The sequence below is a fragment of the Podarcis pityusensis genome (genome assembly GCF_964106645.2).
Source record: "Podarcis pityusensis genome assembly, chromosome: 3".
Lineage (NCBI taxonomy): Eukaryota > Metazoa > Chordata > Lepidosauria > Squamata > Lacertidae > Podarcis > Podarcis pityusensis.
The window spans coordinates 26,068,029-26,090,642 of record NC_138026.1 but is presented as its reverse complement, the minus strand read 5'-3'; the positions used below and the strand labels follow the sequence as shown (position 1 = coordinate 26,090,642).

Genomic DNA, 22,614 nt, shown 5'->3' with positions numbered 1-22,614 from the left:
ATTCTCCAAGATTTGCTGTTCAGTTTTCTCCAGGAGCAGATTATGTATTTTCAGATTTTGTGAAATCAGCCCAGGGCATTTCCTGTTTCGTCATGAGAGAGCTAATTTGGGTTGATGCTGCGATGTGCAAATGCCATCTAATAACAAGTATGAGAAGCATTTATTGTACCAAAACATATGTACTCAAACTGATCTTTTGTATTGTGGTGCAAGTACAGATAACTCACAATCTACAAGCATTTAACTTGTGCACATTCAGCTTTATATGTTTGGCAATTTTTTAAAATAGAAAAATTAAAGGGAGCAAAAAGTGAGCGGGCACCGGGGGGGGGGGGGGACACGACGACAACGACTTTGACAATTCCACCCACCATTGTGCCCAATGTGTTTTGACTATACACTATTTTGGCTTCATGTCCTATCCCAGGAATGTAACCCCTGTGTTAGCAGAGTTGCCTGTACCAGCTTGGGCAGGTTAACAAAATATACACACAAATACAGATCTTTACCAGGCAAATAAGATGAGGCAGACACATGCAGGTCTCTCCAGCTTAATTCTGAACCATTCCATTTTCAGAGTACATTATGGGAGATTGATCTAATAATAATAATACTTTTATTATTTACACCCGCCCATCTGGCTGTGTTCCCCAAGCCACAATGGGCTGGCAGAAAGAAATGCGTTTTGTTTTGTTTCAAGGGTCGAAAACAAAAGCCAGAACGGGGAAAAGTTTTAATTCTCTCGCCCTACTAAGCTTTCCACGGTGCGGATATCACACAGCTAGCGCGGGCTGGTGTGAAACACACCATACCGTGGGAAGCTGCCCCAACAGGCCAATTCACACGTGCACAAACGGTTCAGTTACTACGCGACTCGGGGTGGAGACTCGGCCGCTGCTCCTTTTCCACGGGTCTAAAAAAAAATCTCTTTAACTCATAATAAAAATAAAAAATTCCGGAGTTTAACTGGATTGGGATGGGGGGGAAGTGCTGCGGGTCTAGGAGGCTAGTGCGCACTTTGAACTGCCCTTCTTGGCACAGCCAGACCCGGTTGCTCCTGCGCAGAAAGCCCCGCGTGTGGTTTCCCCTCCCAGGGAAGCGGAGAGGCGGAGCCGCCTTCCCTCCGTCGGGACTGGGAGCCTGGCTGGCTGGGAAGAAGGAGAGGCTCGGCCTGGGCGCGCCATGGTGGAAGCCTGGTATATGGACGAGTCGGCGGAGGACCAGCGCCAGGCGCACCGCCGGGAGCCCAACGAGCCCGTCAGCCTGACGCTGCTGCAGCAGCTGGGCGTCTTCTACTGGAAAGTATGCAGGAACGGGAGCCATTCCTGGCGCCAGGGCTCGGTTTGGAAAGGGGAGCAGGATCCAGGCGGGGCTGCGTTTCCCTCCTGTCCAGGGCGCAGCAGCCGGAGTCCTGCGCACAGCCGGCTGTGCGCTTTGGGCGCAGGCTGCGCGTACGCACACACTCAACATTCTCCCGCTCAAAGAAATCTGGGGGATGTAGTCCACCCCTCGCAGAGCTGCAGCTCCCATCCCCTCTTAACGAACTACAGCGCCCAGAATTCTTTGAGGGGAGGAATGTGCTTTGAAGGTGCGCACTGCTGCAGTTCGGTTTCCAGTCGCCAGAGCTGGGCGGCAAGCAGAGACGAGGCGCTTGCAATGTGGTGGGCGTTTGTTGGACTCCTAGCTGCCATCAGGTCCAGGGATGAGGAGAGATGCATCCGGACCACCTCCAGCCATTATTTATTTTATGTTTAGGGGTGTGTGCAGAACCGAGTTATCTGCGACGCAATTGGTCAGTTAGTTAATTAGTATTTTTTATGAGGGCCAATGCCTTCAGCCATGAAGATCACTGGGTGAACTTGGGCCTGTCATGTTCTCATGGTTTAACCCGGCATAGGCAAACTCCGGCCCTCCGGATGTTTGGGACTACAATTTCCATCATCCCTACCTAACAGGACCAGTGGTCAGGGATGATGGGAATTGTAGTCCCAAACATCTGGAGGGCCGGAGCTTGCCTATGCCTGGTTTAACCCACCCCGCAGGGCTGTTGTGAGTATAAAAGCGACACAGTCCATATCTGTGCCCCCTCTGAGCTCATGGGAGGGAGAGACAGCTGTAGTTATCATTAATAATAGCATTTTTATTGTTGTTGTTGATAATAACTCTCAGAGGAGTAACTCTGTTAACGTGGTGGTAGCAAGAACAATAGAGAGTTGTGTGGCACTTTAAAGATGTAACATTTATTACTGCATAAGCTTTCCTGGACTAGAATCCACCTTATTTTTGAAATAAGAAATAATAATAATAATAATAATAATAATAATAATAATAATTCACTACATTTAGATCCTGCTTCTCTTCTGAGGAGCTGAATGCATACATAGTTCCTCGGATCTCTATTTTATCCCCACAACTTGGTGAGGTTGGTGTGAGGTCAAGAGATACTGACTGGCTTAAGTTTACCCAGCGAGCTTCATGGCTGAGTGAGGGCTTTTAAACCTGGCTTTCCTGGCTCTACTCCAGCACTCTGCCCATGACACAGCGCTACCTCTTCTTCCAATGTATGAATCGCCATCCCCAACGGGTGTGGAGAAAAGCAGCCGTAAGCTGCTGGGCCCAGCGGCCATAAAATGCAGAATTACAGCCTGTGATAATTGTATGGAAAGCTTCCATGTGCCCAAGTCAAGCACAGCGACTCTTGACCCTCCTGTAAGTGCCAGAAATCCCCATATCACATGCCGGTCACGTGGTCCCTGATCAGTGTTTTTCTACTACACTGGCCACTTGCTTTGTTTCTGCTTAGCTTCAGCATGGTGGCTGTATGATGTGCCCCCGGACCTTCTACAGTACTCTGTATTTCACATTTGACTACAGACACTAGAGCGTGAAATACAAAAGCATTGAGTGTGGAAAGCTCCTATTGTTTCCTTTTGAAATATGTGGAGATTGGGGCTGGGGAAAAGGTTAGGCCCTTGCTTCCCTTGTATATTTGAATAGGTGGAGTGTACCGATGCATACCTCAACTAAAGTGGATTGGGAGTATCTTTTCTGCTGTACCACAAATGATTGATTTGCTTAGCTCACAGAACCACAGAATTGTAGAGTCGGAAGGGACCATGAGGGCCATCTAGTCCAACCCCCTGCAATGCTCAAACCCCTGACCCTGAGATTCATGCTGTACCAACTGAGCTATCCCAGAGGTTAAAGATGCACATGTAGACAGATGGGCTAGCAAAACATTTTGCAGGCTCTTTACCTGGGACATCTTGTTTACAAAGCAAAGGTCGTGGAAGTATTTTAAACTAAGTGTTCTCTCTATCCTACAGTTTATTTTAGAGCAGTGGTTCTCAAACAATTTTTTTATGGGCCACTTGAAAATTTTGGGGTCTCAGAGGACCACTTTGTGTGTGTATGCAAGCTAGAAATCAAAGCACATCTCTTACATTTTTTAAAAATAGTTTTTCTAATCTGATGGATGTGCCAGCTTTGCGTGTAAGGAAAATTCCCCCATATTATATTATATTATATTAAACATACCCCTCCCATCTGGCTGGGTTTCCCCAGCCACTCTGGGCGGCTCCCAACAGAATAATAATGATAAAGTGATAAAACATCAAACATAAAAAACTTCCCTAAACAGGGCTGCCTTCAGTTGTCTTCTAAAAGTCAGATAGATTTCCTTGACATCCCAAGGTGAGTGTAATGTTTGTCAGCTTTGGTCTCAGGACATTATTCAGCATTCCTTTTCCATATTTGGACTTGAGGGTGGCAGGGGATGGAAATCTCACCTTGCAACAAGAAATAATAAAAAATAATAATAGTATTATTTGTACCCCGTCCATCTGACCGGGTTGCCCCAGCCATTCTGGGCAGCTCCCAACATATGAAAACATAATAAAACATTAAACATTAAAAAAACTTCCCTTATGAAAATCATGGCCCTCAGGCTATGGCTTTATTTGCCTGTTCGATAATCCAGCTCTGGTCAAAAAACATCCTCTGTCTCTGTTGTCAGAAGAAGAAAAAAATCAATTGCATGGCCATGTACAGCTATTCTTGACTGTTCTGCGTCTGTTCCTCATAGCACCTGAGTGGAGTTTGTGGGGGCCAAAAGTGATTTGCAGACCGGAGCTTGAGTACCTCTGCTTTAGGGTTTAGCATAAACCTTTGGGGCTGCTCATTTAACACATATCAGCAAAGGAGTTTCTAGCGCTTGCTGTAGTTTACATTACAATGTCAGTACAAACCATTGATTATCCTAGACAGGATGGGTGGTGAGTGAGCAGTGTGGACCTGCGTTTGGACTCCCACGAGTGCTGCGCTGCTTCCCTCAAGGTGCAACCCATTGCAGTTACGGAACAAATACAGTTAAACTTGTGAAATAATCAATGAAGACCCCTTGATTCTTGTCGGCGTTTAAATTTAATCTCGTTTGTTTGCTGCGTCCCTGCTGCTCCCCCTATCAAGGCTAATTTTGTTGTTTTGGAAGGCTGCTCTGCCAAAGATGGCAGCCTGCCTGGAGGGAAATCCAGGAAGGGAAAGTTGTATAAAACAGCTGAGAGCTCTTCATGGACAGAGGCTTCTTGCTGGTGTAGCAGTCTTCCTTTAGGGGAACCCTGCTCTACTGTTGACAGTGGAAGGCCAGCTTTTCAACGATCCCTTTTTGAGGAACAAAAGTGGTTTCAGAAACTCAGAACTTTATTGCCGGTTTCCAGAACAAGAGTAGCCAATTCTGGACTGTGAATCCCCACCACCTCCAACCATTGGGCATGCTCAAGGTTGTCATCTGACCTAGCCTGATTAACTGAGAGTCAATCACATCATTTGAAAAATAAGACTTTAGAGCCGCCTGGCCCCAAAATGGCAACTAGACATTCCATTTTGGCAACTATAACCTTGGTTTAAGGAGCCATTTGGCACCTGGCTTATATATTTTGAGTGTCTTACACGGGACTTAAGCAGGTAATAGCACCAGGGCTTTATTTATCTGTCACAAGAGACTAGGGCCCAGCGGGACTTGACATCTTTCCGCAGGGCCTGCAAGACAGAGCTGTTCCACCTGGCCTTTGGTTTGGACTCAGTCTGACGCTTATGTTTCCCTCCCCTTATGGTTTTGACTTTTAAAATGAGGCTGCATTTTAAATTGCATTTTAACCTGTATTTTAGATTTTTTTTTTCTTCTTCTCATTTTCTTGCTATGTTTTTACTGAAATTTTATTGGTGTTAGCCGCCCTGAGCCCGGCTCTGGCCAGGGAGGGCGGGGTATAAATAAAATTTATTATTATTATTATTATTATTATTATTTCCTCACCAGTACAGTGGAAAGACTGACAACTGTGGGAATGTTCATTGAGGCAGGAGAGGATATATTGCTTATTAATATCCTTCCTAACTTGCACTAGCAAGTTCCTTTACTTAGCAGAGTTTTAAATTCACCTTTTAAATACACAGCAGATAGCTGGTTGCAGGCTTGTGTAAGCCTTTCATTACTAGGTTCCTGGTAAGTTCTCTAATATCCCTCTTAAAAGAATAAACATGCCACAATCTTCTTTGAAGTATATAAAAGAAGTTTACTCACATCATCACTTCACAGTTGGATCCCTGAAGGCAGACTTAATTACAAAGTGTATACATGTGGATCTATCCCATATGGGGATAATCCCAGTGTCCTCTGTTGGCTTTCAGCCAACAGAGCATTTCTAGTTAAAATGCTGCTCCAACGACGGAGGAAGTCAAAGAGAGAGAGTGCTGCGTGCCTTGTCCTTTTGTTACCTGGACAGGTAAGGTCACGCCCACCTCTAGTCAGATGCAAAGGAAGTATGTCCCAGCCCAGGAGGAAACAGGAAGTTTTCGACTGGCTGGACCAAACTTTCCCCCGCATGTCCAATCTAGGAAAACAAGGAATGTTGTACTTGACTGCTACTTCTGTATCACATCCCACAACAACCTGCTCTGCAGAGTCATAAAAGCGTTTTGTACGTAAGGAGTGTTTGGGATGCAGCCGATCGCAATGACTGCCTCGTTTTGAACATTTCTGTCACCAAAACCCTTTTCTTAATTCCGCAGCTGGATGCTGACAACTATGAGACCGATCCTGTCTTAGCAGAGATCCGGAAAGAAAGGAACTACAACTGGATGGATATAATAACGATACACAAAGATAAGCTTCCGAATTACGAAGACAAGGTATAATACATTCTGTCCCTTGTTTGGGCCTTGCAAGGGTTGCAAATGCTGGAACTCGCCACTAGAGTGTGTGCCAGTTTCAGAAGTTGTCTGATTCTGCTGTTTGAACACTGGCTGTCCCTTTCCTGAGAACTAAGGCTGAAATCCTAGCCCTACTTAACCTGAAAATAAGCCAAATTGAATTAAATAGGGCTGACTTCGGAGTAGACATGGCTGGATTTTGCTGTCCGTCATGCAGTTGTTCTCCCTCCTGCCCTAGTGCATTTCAAAACAAATTATAATGGGAAGATATGTGCTTCCCTTCGGTTGCTGCCTGTTATTTTTCTGACAGGGCTCCTGTACCTTCTTAAGAGCTGGTGAATTCTGGAGTGCAGACTGGGGGATACAATGAGTTGCACCTGTTTGATTTCTGCCTCCTATGCTGCTGTGAAAAGGCACAGCAAATGTACTAGAAAAAATGGAGAAAGCTGGCAGCAAGATGCATGCATGCGAATCACTTCTGCCTTTTAACATGCAGTTAAGTGAGCATTTGGGAAGTTTTGGTTGTAGGCATGAGCTCTCTCACTGGCCTGCTTTGGATAGAACTGTAGAATTGTCGAGTTGGAAGGGACCCTAAGGGTCATGTAGTCCAACCCCCTGCAATGCAGGGATATTGCACTAAATTTGGGGTGGGGGGTTTCTAGCCCTCCAGATGTTTAGATCAAGCTCCTGCCAGCCCCTTCCAGTGTGGTCAGTGATGATGAGAACTGTAGTCCAGTAATGTTTGGAGGGCAGAGGTTCCTCGTTCCCACGCAAAACCGTAGTTTGATGTGATTTTTGCTGCTTATTGGTAACCCCTAGAGTACACTCCTCCACCTTACGTCTGGCAATGGCACGGTGCAGTGAATGGGATTACAGTATCCAAAGTTAATATCACTTGGCTTATATTCCACCATTTCTCTAAGGAGCTTAATGCAATATGTGGTTCTCTCCACCCTCTCTGTTCCTCACAGCAGCCTTGCAAGGTAGGACAGGCAGAGAGAAAGCCACTCCGGAACTCCCATTTCATTTAACGTTCATTTTACTTTTAATTTGTATACTGCCTTTCTATATTACTATACACAAGGCAAGTTTATAAGCCAGAGAAACAACAAAATAGGCAGCAAAGATCACACATGTAATAACAATCTGATCCAGTACAAAATACGTCACAACTATAGTGGTACCTCGGGTTACATATGCTTCAGGTTACAGACTCCGCTAACCCAGAAATAGTGCTTTAGGTTAAGAACTTTGCTTCAGGATGAGAACAGAAATCGTGCTCCGGCGGCGCAGCAGCAGTGGGAGGCCCCATTAGCTAAAGTGGTGCTTCAGGTTAAGAACAGTTTCAGGTTAAGAACGGAGCTCCGGAACGAATTAAGTACTTAACCTGAAGTACCACTGTACTTCAAAATAAACAACTGATATCAAACAAAGCAATATTCAGTTATCAATTACAAGACAATAGTAAACAGTAAAATTAAATATTAGCGAGTAATAATTAAACAGCTTCCACTTATCACTTACAATAAAGAATTACTAAACTATAATCGATAAAAATAATGGTAAGTCACAATGCGGAAAATACCACAAAACATAGAAAACCATATAAAATGATCAAATTGAGAAACAAGGACACGAAACTATTATTATTATTATTATTTATTATATATCCCTGAACTCCTCTTTGCTAGAACTTGGATCGCTAACTGCTGCACCACACTGCCTCCTGAGCTGATGATATTACTAATTGGGCAAACTTCATTGCCTTGTACGTTTCAGGATTTCGAGCCAGACAGGTTTCCTCTATCGACATATCTGTTTGGAGCCAGCAGAAGGCAAGACAGACTGAATGCTGCCAAACACCTTGTCTCTCAACATAAATATATGTTTTCTGCCGTTTTGTGTCTCTCTTGTTCTGTGAACACTGAGATGAGGAGATACGACCTGAGCACACTCCCCTGACGGTTTTACCTCCGGGGTGACCAGGTGAAAAAGGAAGGCAGGGCTCCTGTACCTTTAACAAAGCCATGATTCTGCTGAAGTGAACAGGCTTATTTATATGTTCTGAAATTGCCTCTTCTACACAACTCTTAAAGGTGCAGGAGAGCCTCTTCTCCCTCCTTCCCTCCCTCCCACCACTACCACCACCCACCCTACTTATCTGGCAGAAGGACGTATGTTAAGCTTCTGAACAATTGGCCACACCGCTTCCTTGGGACATTATAAATGAAAGCAACAAAACCGGCTGGTTCTATTCTAGTCGTCATTATTCAGACTTCTCAGAAAGAGGGAGCTCTTCTGCCTCTCCTTGTCTGGTTGTCAAGGTGATGCGTTTTAAGTGCTATGAATATTTTAGTAATTTCGCGACTGGAGTGGAGTCTGAATGCCTCCCCAGCTTATTTCTGCCAGGTTCTGCGATCTCCCTGACCTGTAACATGTCTCAAGAGCATTATCAACCTGGCAGCGCCGGCTGACGCACCCTCCTGAAAGCTCCAGTGCACTTCAGCTGTTGTCGGCTCGCAAAATCATTCCGCCACTAAATTTAGGTTTTTCTCCTCTCCCTCCCTCTTACCTCCAGAGCTGACTAAGCACTTGAGGAAGCGGGTCAGTTGTGGTGGCACCTTTGGTTAAAAAAAAAAAGGCTTTTACAGAGGGAGGAGCTGGGAAAGAGAATAATTCATTGGCAATTCCATGCACTTCAGGTGCACCTAGGTAATTTTACTTGCAGATCCATCATGTAAAGAGTAGTTGAGTTCTGATACAGAGCTGTGGTTTGGACTTCGTTGGACTCTTGAATCACCTCCATCCCAGCCAGCATGGGTTCTGGAGGACAATAACATCACCATAGCCACAGGTCCTCTTGGGGTAAGATTGAATAGCTGGGCGCTCAGTGAAACTGGCTGACAGGAGGAGATTCAGGGCAGGTGAAAGGGCCACCACTTCCCACAAACCACCAGTCATGGATTCCTGAGCTGGATCTACAATGACCTGCTTAACATTATTAGATACAGTAGTACCTTGGTTCTCAAACAGAATGCTTTCCCTGGAGTCCGTTCGACTCCTGGAACCGTTTGAAAACCAAGGCGTGGCTTCTGATTGGCTGCAGAAGTGCCCTGCAGCCAATCAGAAGCCATGCAGGATGTTTGGCTTCTGAAAATTGTTCGAAAAACCGAACACTCACTTCTGGGTTTCGATCATTTGGGAGTTGATTTGTTCGGGAGGCAAGGCATTTGAGATCCAAGGTACGACTGTATATCGTTCTAAAATGTCACAGGGCATACTTGTAAAATAGAGCATTTTTTAAACCTCCCCCCCCCCCCATCAAAAATGGCTATCTGCCTACTGCTGGTTGCAGCACCCTTGGGTATCACATTTTAACAACGCATTACGAACGTTATAAGGAGGATGCCATGTGTCCATAATGCTTAGCAAAACCCTTCCTTAACATTAAAAACCACGTTGTTTATTTCTTTCTATTCTGACATCTTTATTGAAAGTTAAAAGGTACATAGTTATATGTGCACTAAACATGGTCAGACGTAAATAAAAGAGAGAGAAATAAAAAGAGAAACAGCACCTGTGTAGAAGGGAAAGTAAAGGGAGAGGAGGGAAATAAAACCTAAAACTCTATACTATTGTTATTGTACTTCACCAGAGCTTAACCTATTACAGTATTTTTAAGAATGCATTCCAAATATCGTTGAATTTCGTCCATGGCAAGTCTGCGTTTATATGCAAGTTGTTCATATGTTGCGAGTTTGTATACGTCTTCAATCCAATCGTAGAAGGGAGACGCATTTTTATTTTCCCAATTCATCAGTTTCAGTCTTTTTGCCATGGTAAGGGCCCAGAGAGTCCGCTCATATTGTCCTTTCGTAAGGTTCCATGTGCTGGGCATATCTTTCAAAAGGATATTTTGCTCTGTAAATGTGAGGTTGTTCCATACAGTCCCTGCTGATGGTTTCAGTTACCTTCTGACAAAAATATTTCAATATAGGACAATGAAAAAAACATAGGTTTGAGAGAAGCATTATCCCTATTAAAAACCGTGAGTGTAGATCTGTCCCTCGTAGCCTTGGGCAACCTGGCGCCCTTGAGGAACATGACTGATGGGAATTGTAGTCAGCTAACAATCATCCAGGTGTGTTTGGGATTGGCATGGGTCCAGTTGTGACCACGTGGAGATTTCTGGATGCCTGGTTGGTGACACCTCCACCTGGCTAGCCCCTCCAGCTTTCTTAAGCAGCTAAGCAGAAGAGCTTGTTTATTGCATTTACAGTGGTACCTCAGGTTACATACGCTTCAGGTTACAGACTCCGCTAACCCAGAAATAGTGCTTCAGGTTAAGAACTTTGCTTCAGGATGAGAACAGAAATTGTGCTCTGACGGCGCGGCAGCAGGAGGCCCCATTAGCTAAAGTGGTGCTTCAGGTTAAGAACAGTTTCAGGTTAAGAACGGACCTCTGGAACGAATTAAGTACTTAACCTGAGGTACCACTGTATCTCTCACCTTTCTCTCCAAGTTCTCCATGGTTCACCCCCATCCTCAGTTAAGGATTAAGAGGCTGCAACTGGCCCAAGGACACCCAGCGAGCTTCATGACTGAGTGGAGATTCAAACCCTGATCTCCCAGGTCCTAGTCCAACGCTTTCACCACTACACCACACTGGCTTCCTAGAGTACTTCTGCTATAGGTCAGCTATATAAATTCGGCAAGTAACTCAACATGGGGAAAGCGGAATGTCACTTCGAGAAGGACATGAAATATTTTCCTTGAAGCTTGAATTTGTTTTATTCTGGATTGTTTGATTTGATCTTTTAATGTGTTGTGAACCACTTTGAGACTTTTTTTCCATTAAAATATAAAGCACAATAGAAATGATGATGCTGATGCTGATATACAAAATCTGCTCAGGATGATAGATCCAGTGTGATTAGTATCTACATGGTGCTTAGAGAATAACTTGCACCTAAATACTAGTAAGACAAAGGAGATGGTGTTGGACTTCCGGAAGAAGAGAGGGGAACCTGCCCTGTTGTATATTAGTGGGGACTGTGTGGAGGGAGTCTCCTTTAAATTCCTGGGAGTTGGGAGTTTACCTTAGTGAGGACCTCACTTGGAAAATCAGCATAACTCAGGTGGTCAGAAAGGCCCCACAGAGAATCCATTTCCTCAGGGTCTTGTGAAAGAATAATGTTAAACAACAACTGATGAACTCCTTTTACCGGTCCACAATAGAAAGTGTCCTTTCATATTGTATCACAGTGTGGTATGCTGGCCTGACAGCCATGGACAGAAAGTCTCTACAGAGGGTGGTGAATACAGCACATGATATCATGGGCTGTCCCTTGAGTCCACTAGATGACATCGCAAGGGATTGTTGCCTGAGGAGAGCGAGAAAAATTCTCAGGGATGACTCACACCCCGGCCATCACCTCTTTAATCTTCTACCCTCGGGCAGGAGATACAGAAGTATAATCAGCCGTACCAACAGGCTAAAAAATAGCTTCTATCCATGGGCTGTTAGGCTGTTGAACGAAAAATAACATAGCGAAAATGACTTGCGAGGTGGTGTGTTGTTTGATAAGAGATTTGAGTGGTTTTTTGGGGAGGAGGCTCATTATACACAGGTTGTACAATGACAGTAAAGGTATTATTATTATTATTATTATTATTATTATTTTCTCAGACTAAATCTGGAATAAGGACTATGGGTTTCAATTGGGAAGTTCCTCAAAAGAGCGATCTGCAATATGAGATTAATGATTCTGCCCTGCCTTGCAAGGTTGCTGTTAGAGAACGCTGGTAAAGAGCTTGAAGAGCGCTCAAAGGACTCTCCTTTCAGTGCCAAATATTGCATTATTGAGAGGGGCTTTAGGTTTCCTGGCGCAACATCTTGCAATCTTTACATGCTTTGCCGCTTGTAATAAGATTCGCGAAATTGAAAGCCTCTTCCTTCTCTCTTCCCTTCCCCTTTCCCAGATAAAAATATTTTATGAAGAGCACTTACACCTGGATGATGAGATTCGCTACATCCTGGAAGGAAGTGGGTATTTTGACGTTCGCGATAAAGACGACAAATGGATCCGGATTGCCATGGAAAAGGGAGACATGATCACGCTTCCTGCTGGCATCTATCACCGATTTACGCTGGATGAATCTGTATGAAATTACTTCCCCACCCCCACCCCCCCATAAACATCTACACAGAGTTGACAGAATTGTCTGCAGCTGTAGAACAGCATATTAATAACAAAACTCTTGAGACCTGCAGTGTAATCTGCTAAATTAAAAAATGTGTGGGTGGGATAATGAGGGAAGAACAGGCAATGGGTACAAAATCAGAGCCTGTGACCACTTTTATTTGTTTTTCTATTTTTTACAAAAAAGGAATTTAGGGCTGCATCTCAACAGTGGGAACTGGGGCTGCATCAGTGCCAGATTTAGAGCGTTGTGAGTGGTTCCCATGAATAGGGCGCTGAGCTGAGCAGGGCTCAAAATTGAGAAGATCCTTAATTGAGACGATCCATTTGGGGGAGCAAAATACTGGCCTCACACAGGGCATTATATTAGAAAGATGACCATCTCTGGCTGCAGACATACAGACATACCATACAGTTAAAGCATGCCATTTCCCCCAGGGAATTAAGGGTACTGAGAATTGTAGTTCTGTGAGGGGTAAACTACAGTTTACCAGAATTCATTTTTATGTGTGTGGGGGGGGGGGGAGATGTGCTTTACACGCCTGGTGTGAACACAACCTGTGTTTTGCCATATTAAACCTGTGGAGTAGGGTGGGGAGAGTCACTTGAAATTCATTGAAGGGATTCCTCCCCCTCCCCTAATTTTTATCATCACCACCACAACCACCATAATCTCCAAGGAATTCAAGGTACATAGCTGTTCCTCAACAACAATTCTGTGAGGTTGGCTTGGCTGAGAGACTGTGACTGGCCTAAGGGCACCCAATGAGCTTCAGGGCTGAGCGAGGATCTTGACCCCGGACTTGCAGGCCCGGGTACGAGACTCTTCACCACCACACCACACGGGCTCTGCAATGTCTTGCTCTCTGTGCAACTCTGGTGAGGATCCCTCTCTGCTTTCTTGAGAGGGGTTTTCAGGGGTTCGTGGTGAAGGGGACAGAAGGACCACTTGTACAAATTACCTTCTTCTCAGCGGACCACGCCCTGGCTCCATTTCTCCTCATCTAAAATTGCCTGCATTTATTAGTATAGAAAAAACAGCTTTTAAAAACGCTTCTCCCCACAGATTTTCCCGCCCCCAGTAATCCAGCAGTCCTACTTTTGTTGATAGTACTGACCAGTGCTTTTCTTTTCCCTAAAAAAATGTTTAGGGGGTGCTCTCATTTTTCTACTCATTGAAATACTGCTCTTCAATGAGGCCAAACTTAGGTTCACAAAATGTTTAGGGGTATGTGTTCCCCTGTGTCCCCCCCAGAAAAAAAAGCACTGGTACTGACTGGAAGTCATACGTTTCTGCACCTTGTAGGTAATCAAAGCATGGCAGCTTCAACCTCAGTTCGGTCATAAAGCCCACCTGTCTTCCAAGCTGCCATTCCCAACTCTCTGGGATTAGAAATCAATTCCTCAAGGTTCAGGCAGGGATAGTATTTAGAGCACATGCGCTTTCTCTGCTCTGCGCTGCTGCTGCTACCTTTGCAGTTAAATGGAGCACTCGTGTCTTCGGCCTTGTCACAAAATCCATCTTTAGTAAGGGATTGGTGTTGCCATAGCAACTATGCAGTGGAGCCTTGGGAGATCTGCTTTGCTCGTCCTGTTCTCTGGCTTGTTGTGAGGGATGTATAAAGTATTCGATATAGAAAGTTTAAGGTCGCTGTCTTGCTACGGGTCTGAGGCCTCTGGCCGGCTCTTAGAATGAGCTCTGCAATCTATTGGTTTCCCTCTGCGTAGGAAAACAGGTGCAGGCCCTGACAGAGTGACAATATCATGACCCCCAAATTTTGTTGAATGTGCTTTGTCGAATTGAGACGTTTTGCCTTGCTGTTAATATCGCCGGAAAGATTAGGTGGCAGTCATCCAAGTTTTGCTCAGAGTAGACCCGTTAAAGTTAACGTATTTGAGTTAGGCCTGTTCATTTCAAAGGGTCTACTCTGAGTAAGGGCGCTTCAGTGTTGAAAAACAAAGCAAAACATGCAGTGTTAACTGCAGAGATGTTGCTGTGCATCAGCAACAGAAACTGGAGTCAGACGTCTTATGTGTAAATTTTAAAAATGAGGAACGAGCAAAGAGATTTCTCTTCTTACCCCTCCAACCTGCATGTATTGAATTATAAATGTTAATCATACTGATTTCATATAGGCTAGCATTGCAATAACTTCTGTGTGTGCCCCAAGCCTTGTTCAGAGTTGGTTTTGCATTGAGCAGTACTCATTTTTGTTTTTTATAAAGAGCCAAAATTCACCTTGAGAAACTGTTCCAAACACAGAGCTAATATGAAGGGAGGGGGGAGGGGAAAGCATTAAATGCTAAATTTTGGTGTGTCAGGCTGTTCCAAAAGGGGCTCCCCCTTTTGTGACTTGTTCATGATCTCTTTTCCATGATGGGTTTCTGGGTGTTTTTGCCTTAGAGCAGGGACAAGGCGAAGCGATTTCACTTTACAGTGTCTGCTCTTTGCAAAATGTGAATATTGGAAGGAATCCAAACACAATTAGGCTATGGGGATTGGGGAATGGATATTTCAAATAAAGTAGCCAGCGTTTCTCCAAAGCTGGCTGTTTCCCAACCCTTCAGTTGGACTCGAGCCCTGTACTTTGAACCCCACTCCTTTCAGGGTTTTCATTCTTGTTTTTCAGAAGTAAACCATGTTAAGTGTGAACTTTCTGTGTTTCTGTTCCCAGAATTATGTGAAGGCAATGAGGCTGTTTGTCGGAGAACCTGTGTGGACAGCGTACAACAGGCCTGCGGATCATTTTCCTGCTCGAGTACAGTACCAGCAATCTCTGGTGCAAGCAGCACAATAAACCAGTGGGAAGGTTCGAGACTCAGTTTCCCACAACTTCTGCACAATGGAAATAGCAAAATGGCCTTTTTAATGCCACCCGCTTATTAATGAGACGTTGGTTTCCTGCAGCTCTAATGTAGGGGAAGCAAATAGAGGGGAATGTTTGTTCTGTTCTTCCTCAATCAATTGTTGGATGGAAGATGATTACCTTTCCTTTTCTTAAAAGTGGGAGAGATCTTTTTGAGCAGATCTGGAGGTTGCATTAACTTCGACTAGTTAATCCAAGGATCTCTCTGCTGCTCACTTAGTTAAATAATTCAGTTACACCTGAAGATTCATATAGTGTAGCTTTTCCAACTTTGTGAGGGCACCAAGCTGAGGAAGGCTGATGACAAGGCAATATAAATGCTTACCTGATCTTGTTTTGCTTTTCAATACAGTACAGATTTATTCAGTTGAGGATAAGTTGATTTTTTTCTTTTTAAAAATACAAATTCAAAACCGTTTGAATACTTTTTCAGTTAATCCAGTGCTGTGCTCATGCAAAGAGAGGGGAATTCACTTTGTGCAAACGCTGCTTTAGCAACAAATATTTGGGCAGAAACTATGAATAGCAACCTTATAACGCTGCCTTATCCAGTAGCCTGAGGTTTTGGTTGTTTTTAACAACAATCGAGCGGTACATAAATTTTATGAAATAAATAACTAAATAGAACTACTGTGTCTCATAAATGAGTTGGGACAAACCAGGTTCCCTCTGTCTGGCTTCCTTAACTGTCTAAGCATTTGGATAAACAGAGTTCTTTTCCGCCTTAGGTGCAATCCAACAAAACCTGTTATGCATATTGAAGTCAGGTTACAGCAGCAAGTCGTTGAAATACATCTCTGGTCAATAGGTTATATCTGGCAGTACAAGAATGTTGCCCTTATCCCCTGAATGCTCCCAAACACTTTCTGGAGGAATGAGAGATCTGCAGTAGCAGTGGGGGTGGGGTGAGGGACCTACCGTGGGGAAAGTCAGATGGAGGGAGTTTGCACAAGCCCTTGTGGGGTGGGAGGCAAGAGGAACTGGAACTCTCTTTGCAATTGTGCTATGCAGGGTATGCCCCAATAGCTGCACAGATTTGCTACCAGAACTAAGGTAACCACATTTTCTGCCATTCAGCAGTGCATGGGGTATTGCTGGAAAATCAGAACACTGTGTCTTGTTTTAATATTTATGCAGATGACAAAAAAAATCCGTTAGAGTTGAACACTTCAGGGGTGCAGTCCCCAACATATTTCCTCCCAAATATTATTCAGATTGCAGCCCTCCACTTGGTTCGAAAACAGCAAAGTGGCCAGGATTCAAGTCTGGGGTGCATGATAACCGTGCACACATTTGGATCAGTGTTTCTTCACTGAGCAATTCCTTCCAGACAGGGAGCTCACGATCGTGATTTTGTCTGCCATTCCCCCCACGTCTCATTAGCTTCACTGCTGATATTTCAGGTTGATCATCTCTGTGTCAGGCATATGTGGGTGTCGAGGTGTTGTAGGACCGAGGCTTTCTAGCCTGTCGTGCCATTTGCTCACTGGAGAGAGGCGCTTCCTTCCTTTCTTGTTTAACCCCGGCACTAATTAGCTGACTAGTTCAAGGCAGGGTTAGGTCGTCGGTGGCGCGTCAGCCGCAGGAAGTTCCCAGCAGAGCCCCGCAGGCTGTTGTGCCGGCGGAAAAATACATGGCCACAGGCAGCAAGAGCCAGATGCCTGGACTCGAGTGGAATGCTAAAACCGAGAGGAGCTAAAGACTGCGAGAGGAGCAGGGCTGGGTTGCAGCAAGGACCCATCTGGCCTAGCATTCTGTCTCCTTCAGCAACCAGCTACAGCCTACTGGAAAATATACATTGGTGGCTGTTGTGTGGATGAATAAATATGTGTGGATGAGAGAGAGTAGCCTTGACAACCGTTTCCCACAGATACATGGGAGGGACCTGATGAGGAACGGTTGAAGCAGCTGGGTATGTTTAGCATGGGAGAGAGGAGGATAATCACCATCTTCAGATATCTGAAGGGCTGTCACACGGAGGATGGAGCAAGCTTGTTTGGGTTGGGGGTGTTTACTGGGCTGTTTTTGTTTTTTAAATATGTATTTAGCAATTTTATACAGTGGTACCTCGGGTTAAGTACTTAATTCGTTCCAGAGGTCTGTACTTAACCTGAAATTGTTCTTAACCTGAAGCACCACTTTAGCTAATGGGGCCTCCTGCTGCTGCTGCGCAATAAAATAAAATTCCTATCACAGCAGCCACCATTTCAGTTTCCCCCAGCACTGCAGCTCCATGGTAGAAAAAGCTGCACCGGTTGAATTTCTGCCTGCCATACAGCTGTTAAAAGGTCTAGGAGCTCCAAGAGGAAGGGGAAGGCTGAAAGGGGACCAGTGGTAACCGTGCCGTAGCTTAATGCTTCTGCCTTCGACGCTCACACCTCCAACCAGCTCCCTTACAGAGTACAGCTCCCTCTCTCTCCTAGTCACTCCCCTGCTCTCCTTCCTTCCTACTTCATTTGCTTTGGGGTGGGTGGGTATAATAATATATGAACATGATGAATAGCCCTTTAGCAAAACGGAGAGCACTTGAGGACCTTGGGAAATCTAGACTGCTGACTAGCTTGAAGAGGTAATGATTTGTACTCTTAATTAGGGAAGGGGAGAGGGCTGTTTACTTTTGTTTGACAGCCACTGTGTCTGCCTGCACTCAATCAGGGAGCAGCTTGAAACCCCCAGGACTTTTCTCTCGTTCCTTTTTAAATTTCGGAATTAAAAATTTAGCATTCGTGAAAGGGCTGGTTCCTGCTAGGGCACTGAGGGGGTGGTCTGGTGCCAGTAGTCTCCAGATCCCGTCTGCTAAGGTCCTGCTGTTCCTGCCCTGGGCACACCCAGTGCAGACCAACATAAACCTGCTCCCAGATATGATCAGGGTTTTCCCATCGCAGCTGAAACTCACAAGGTCTTACCTGAGACCATAAGGTGGATATCAGCCTGTTTGGGTGATGAGAGAATTCAACTACTGTACTGTGTTCCATTTAGGACTGTCATCTCTGCCTCATGCAAATTGGTGTGTGTGTGTGTGTGTGTGAGAGAGAGAGAGAGAGAGAGAGAGAGAGAGAGAACACATGGTGTGTGGCTTCACTGCCTTATCTCTGTGCTAGGAAAAAGACTGGAACCCTATTTGTCTCAATAAAACCTACTTACTGGGCAATACCTGGTTTTCAGCATACAGTGGTACCTCGGGTTAAGTACTTAACCTGAGGCACCACTTTAGCTAAAGGGGCCTCCTGCTGCCGCCGTGCCGCCGGAGCACGATTTCTGTTCTCATCCTGAAGCAAAGTTCTTAACCCGAGGTACTATTTCTGGGTTAGTGGAGTCTGTCACCTGAAGCGTATGTAACCTGAAGAGTCTGTAACCCGAGGTACTACTGTATTGTGATATATCACCAGGTACACATAGCAATACACCAATATATCACGATGTCTGAAATAAGAATGCAGCTCTGTAGAGGCATTGGCTGGGTTCGTGGTTTTCCCCACATCGTGGTTTTTGCCAGCGCCCGCTCTTGTGATTTTCTGCCCCCCTGCATGAGGCAGGGGAAATCTGAGCTGGCAGAGTGAACAGGGGCTGCAGGAATCGAGAGAAGTATTGGCTGGCTTCGTGGTTTTACCCACATTGTGATGTTTGTATAGTGCGTGTACACACACACACACCATGATTCACGCCATATTGCCAGGTCAAAAATTATGGAACCGGTATCACAGTACGTACTCCAAACCAGTTTTGGACGATATCTTGATATCTCTCTCAGCCCTATTAGAGAGCCAGAGTGGTGTAGCGGCTTGAATTTGGGATCAGGACTTTGGAGTCCAGGGTTCAAATCCACACTCAGCCATGAAGCTCACTGGATGCCATTGCGCTAGTCAAGAGTTCCTACTTTCTCAGCTGAACCTCTGCCTCACAGGGTTGCTGTGAGGATAAAACGGAGAGGGTTGAGGAGAGAACTACGCAGTGCTTTTTTCCCTGGGGGGATGCAGGGGTACACATACCCCTAAACATTTTGCGAATCTAAGTTTGGCTTAATTGAGGTGCAGTATTTCAATATGAGTCGGAAAATGAGAGCACCCCTAAACATTTTTTTAAAAAAAGCAAAAAAAACCCACTGGAACTACACCTGCCAATTTGAGCTCCTTGGAGGGAAGGTGGAATTTAAATGTTAACAAGAAATACTTAAAACTCATAATCTACCTACTTTCAGCAGCCAGAAACACCATAACCAGACACTGGAGAGACCTGTCAGGAGTAAGCATGGACCAATGGTACCAAATAGTATGGGAAACAGCCTTACTAGAAAAATTAACCAATAAACTGAAACTGACACGGGGACAAATAGAAGACGCCTTCACCCCGGTATGGCTCCCCTTTATCACATACACAGCCCAACAAGACAATGACAAAAATCCACCAACAGCATACAAATCAATATGGCTAACCTGATCCAAAACACCCACCCACCCCACTCACACATAAAAACAAAGACCACCACAGCCAACCACAAATGAACAACTACACCCTAGGCCAACCCCAACCTCTCTCACCACCAAAGGAACACAAGTGAATAGCACAGAAGCTGCACAAATGACGCTGACACAAAATCCCACATGTTGTTGTTGTTTAGTCGTTTAGTCGTGTCCGACTCTTCGTGACCCCATGGACCAGAGCACGCCAGGCACTCCTGTCTTCCACTGCCTCCTGCAGTTTGGCCAGACTCATGTTTGTAGCTTCGAGAACACTGTCCAACCATCTCGTCCTGTGTCGTCCCCTTCTTCTTGTGCCCTCCATCTTTCCCAACATCAGGGTCTTTTCCAGGGAGTCTTCTCTTCTCATGAGGTGGCCAAAGTATTGGAGCCTCAGCTTCACGATCTGTCCTTCCAGTGAGCACTCAGGGCTGATTTCCTTAAGAAAGGATGCGTTTGATCTTCTTGCAGTCCATGGGACTCTCAAGAGTTTCCTCCAGCACCATAATTCAAAAGCATCGATTCTTCGGCGATCAGCCTTCTTTGTGGCCCAGCTCTCACTTCCATACATCACTACTGGGAAAACCATGGCTTTAACTATACGGACCTTTGTCAGCAAGGTGATGTCTCTGCTTTTTAAGATGCTGTCCTAGGTTTGCCATCACCTTTCTCCCAAGGAGCAAGCGTCTTTTAATTTCGTGACTGCTGTCACCATCTGCAGTGATCATGGAGCCCAAGAAAGTAAAATCTCTCACTGTCTCCATTTCTTCCCCTTCTATTTGCCAGGAGGTGATGGGCCCAGTGGCCATGATCTTCGTTTTTTTGATGTTGAGCTTCAGACCATATTTTGCGCTCTCCTCTTTCACTCTCATTAAAAGGTTCTTTAATTCCTCCTCACTTTCTGCCATCAAGGTTGTGTCATCTGCATATCTGAGGTTGTTGATATTTCTTCCGGCAATCTTAATTCCGGCTTGGGATTTGTCCAGCCCAGCCTTTCGCATGATGAATTCTGCATATAAGTTAAATAAGCAGGGAGACAATATACAGCCTTGCCGTACTCCTTTCCCAATTTTGAACCAATCAGTTGTTCCATATCCAGTTCTAACTGTAGCTTCTTGTCCCGCATAGAGATTTCTCAGGAGACAGATGAGGTGATCAGGAACTCCCATTTCTTTGAGAACTTGCCATAGTTTGCTGTGGTCGACACAGTCAAAGGCTTTTGCAGAGTCAATGAAGCAGAAGTAGATGTCTTTCTGGAACTCTCTAGCTTTCTCCATAATCCAGCGCATGTTTGCAATTTGGTCTCTGGTTCCTCTGCCCCTTCGAAATCCAGCTTGCACTTCTGGGAGTTCTCGGTCCACATACTGCTTGAGCCTACCTTGTAGAATTTTAAGCATAACCTTGCTAGCGTGTGAAATGAGTGCAATTGTGCGGTAGTTGGAGCATTCTTTGGCACTGCCCTTCTTTGGGATTGGGATGTAAGCTGATCTTCTCCAATCCTCTGGCCACTGCTGAGTTTTCCAAATTTGCTGGCATATTGAGTGTAGCACCTTAACAGCATCATCTTTTAAAATTTTAAATAGTTCAGCTGGAATATCATCACTTCCACTGGCCTTGTTATTAGGAGTGCTTTCTAAGGCCCATTTGACTTCACTCTCCAGGATGTCTGGCTCAAGGTCAGCAACCACACTACCTGGGGTATACAAGACATCCATTTCTTTCTGGTATAATTCCTCTGCGTATTCTTGCCACCTCTTCTTGATGTCTTCTGCTTTTGTTAGATCCTTTCCACTTTTGTCTTTTATTATGGTAATCTTTGTACGAAATGTTCCTTTCATATCTCCAATTTTCTTGAACAGATCTCTGGTTTTTCCCATTCTGTTGTTTTCCTCTATTTCTTTGCATTGCTCGTTTAAGAAGGCCTTCTTGTCTCTCCTTGCTATTCTTTGGAATTCTGCATTCAATTTCCTGTATCTTTCACTATCTCTCTCGCATTTTGCTTGCCTTCTCTCCCCCGCTATTTGTAAGGCCTCATTGGACAGCCACTTTGCTTTCTTGCATTTCCTTTTCATTGGGATGGTTTTAGTTGCTGCCTCCTGTATAATGTTACGAGCCTCCATCCATAGTTCTTCAGGCACTCTGTCCACCAAATCTAAATCCTTAAACCTGTTCCTCACTTCCACTGTATATTCATATGGGATTTGACTTAGATTGTATCTTACCGGCCCAGTGGTTTTTCCTACTTTCTTCAGTTTAAGCTTGAATTTTGCTATAAGAAGCTGATGATCTGAGCCACAGTCAGCTCCAGGTCTTGTTTTTGCTGACTGTATAGAGCTTCTCCATCTTTGGCTGCAGATAATATAATCAGTCTGATTTCGATGCTGCCCATCTGGTGATGTCCATGTGTAGAGTCATCTCTTGTGTTGTTGGAAAAGAGTGTTTGTGATGACCAGCTTGTTCTCTTCGCAGAACTCTATTAGCCTTTGCCCTGCTTCGTTTTGAACTCCAAGGCCAAACTTGCCAGTTGTTCCTTTTATCTCTTGACGTCCTACTTTAGCATTCCAATCCCCTATAATGAGAAGAACATCCTTCTTTGGTGTCATTTCTATAAGGTGTTGTAAGTCTTCATAGAATTGGTCAATTTCAGTTTCTTCAGCACCAGTGGTTGGTGCATAAACTTGGATTACTGTGATGTTAAAAGGTCTGCCTTGGATTCATATCGAGATCATTCTATCATTTTTGAGATTGCATCCCAGTACAGCCTTTGCCACTCTTTTGTTGACTATGAGGGCCACTCCATTTCTTTTACGGGAATCTTGCCCACAGTAGTAGATATGATGCTCATCCGAACTGAATTCGCCCATTCCCGTCCATTTTAGT

The 22,614-nt window shown here is 44.8% G+C and overlaps 1 protein-coding gene across 1 annotated transcript; it reads left to right on the top strand.

The window, feature by feature from the left end:
- The first annotated feature begins 1,100 nt into the window (after positions 1-1,100).
- Positions 1,101-15,904, top strand: ADI1 (acireductone dioxygenase 1). Its single transcript, XM_080999443.1, has 4 exons — positions 1,101-1,302; positions 6,067-6,186; positions 12,190-12,369; positions 15,086-15,904. The coding sequence occupies exons 1-4, from the start codon at positions 1,183-1,185 to the stop codon at positions 15,206-15,208; spliced, it is 543 nt and encodes a 180-aa protein (XP_080855569.1). The 5' UTR covers positions 1,101-1,182; the 3' UTR covers positions 15,209-15,904.
- Positions 15,905-22,614: the final 6,710 nt, after the last annotated feature.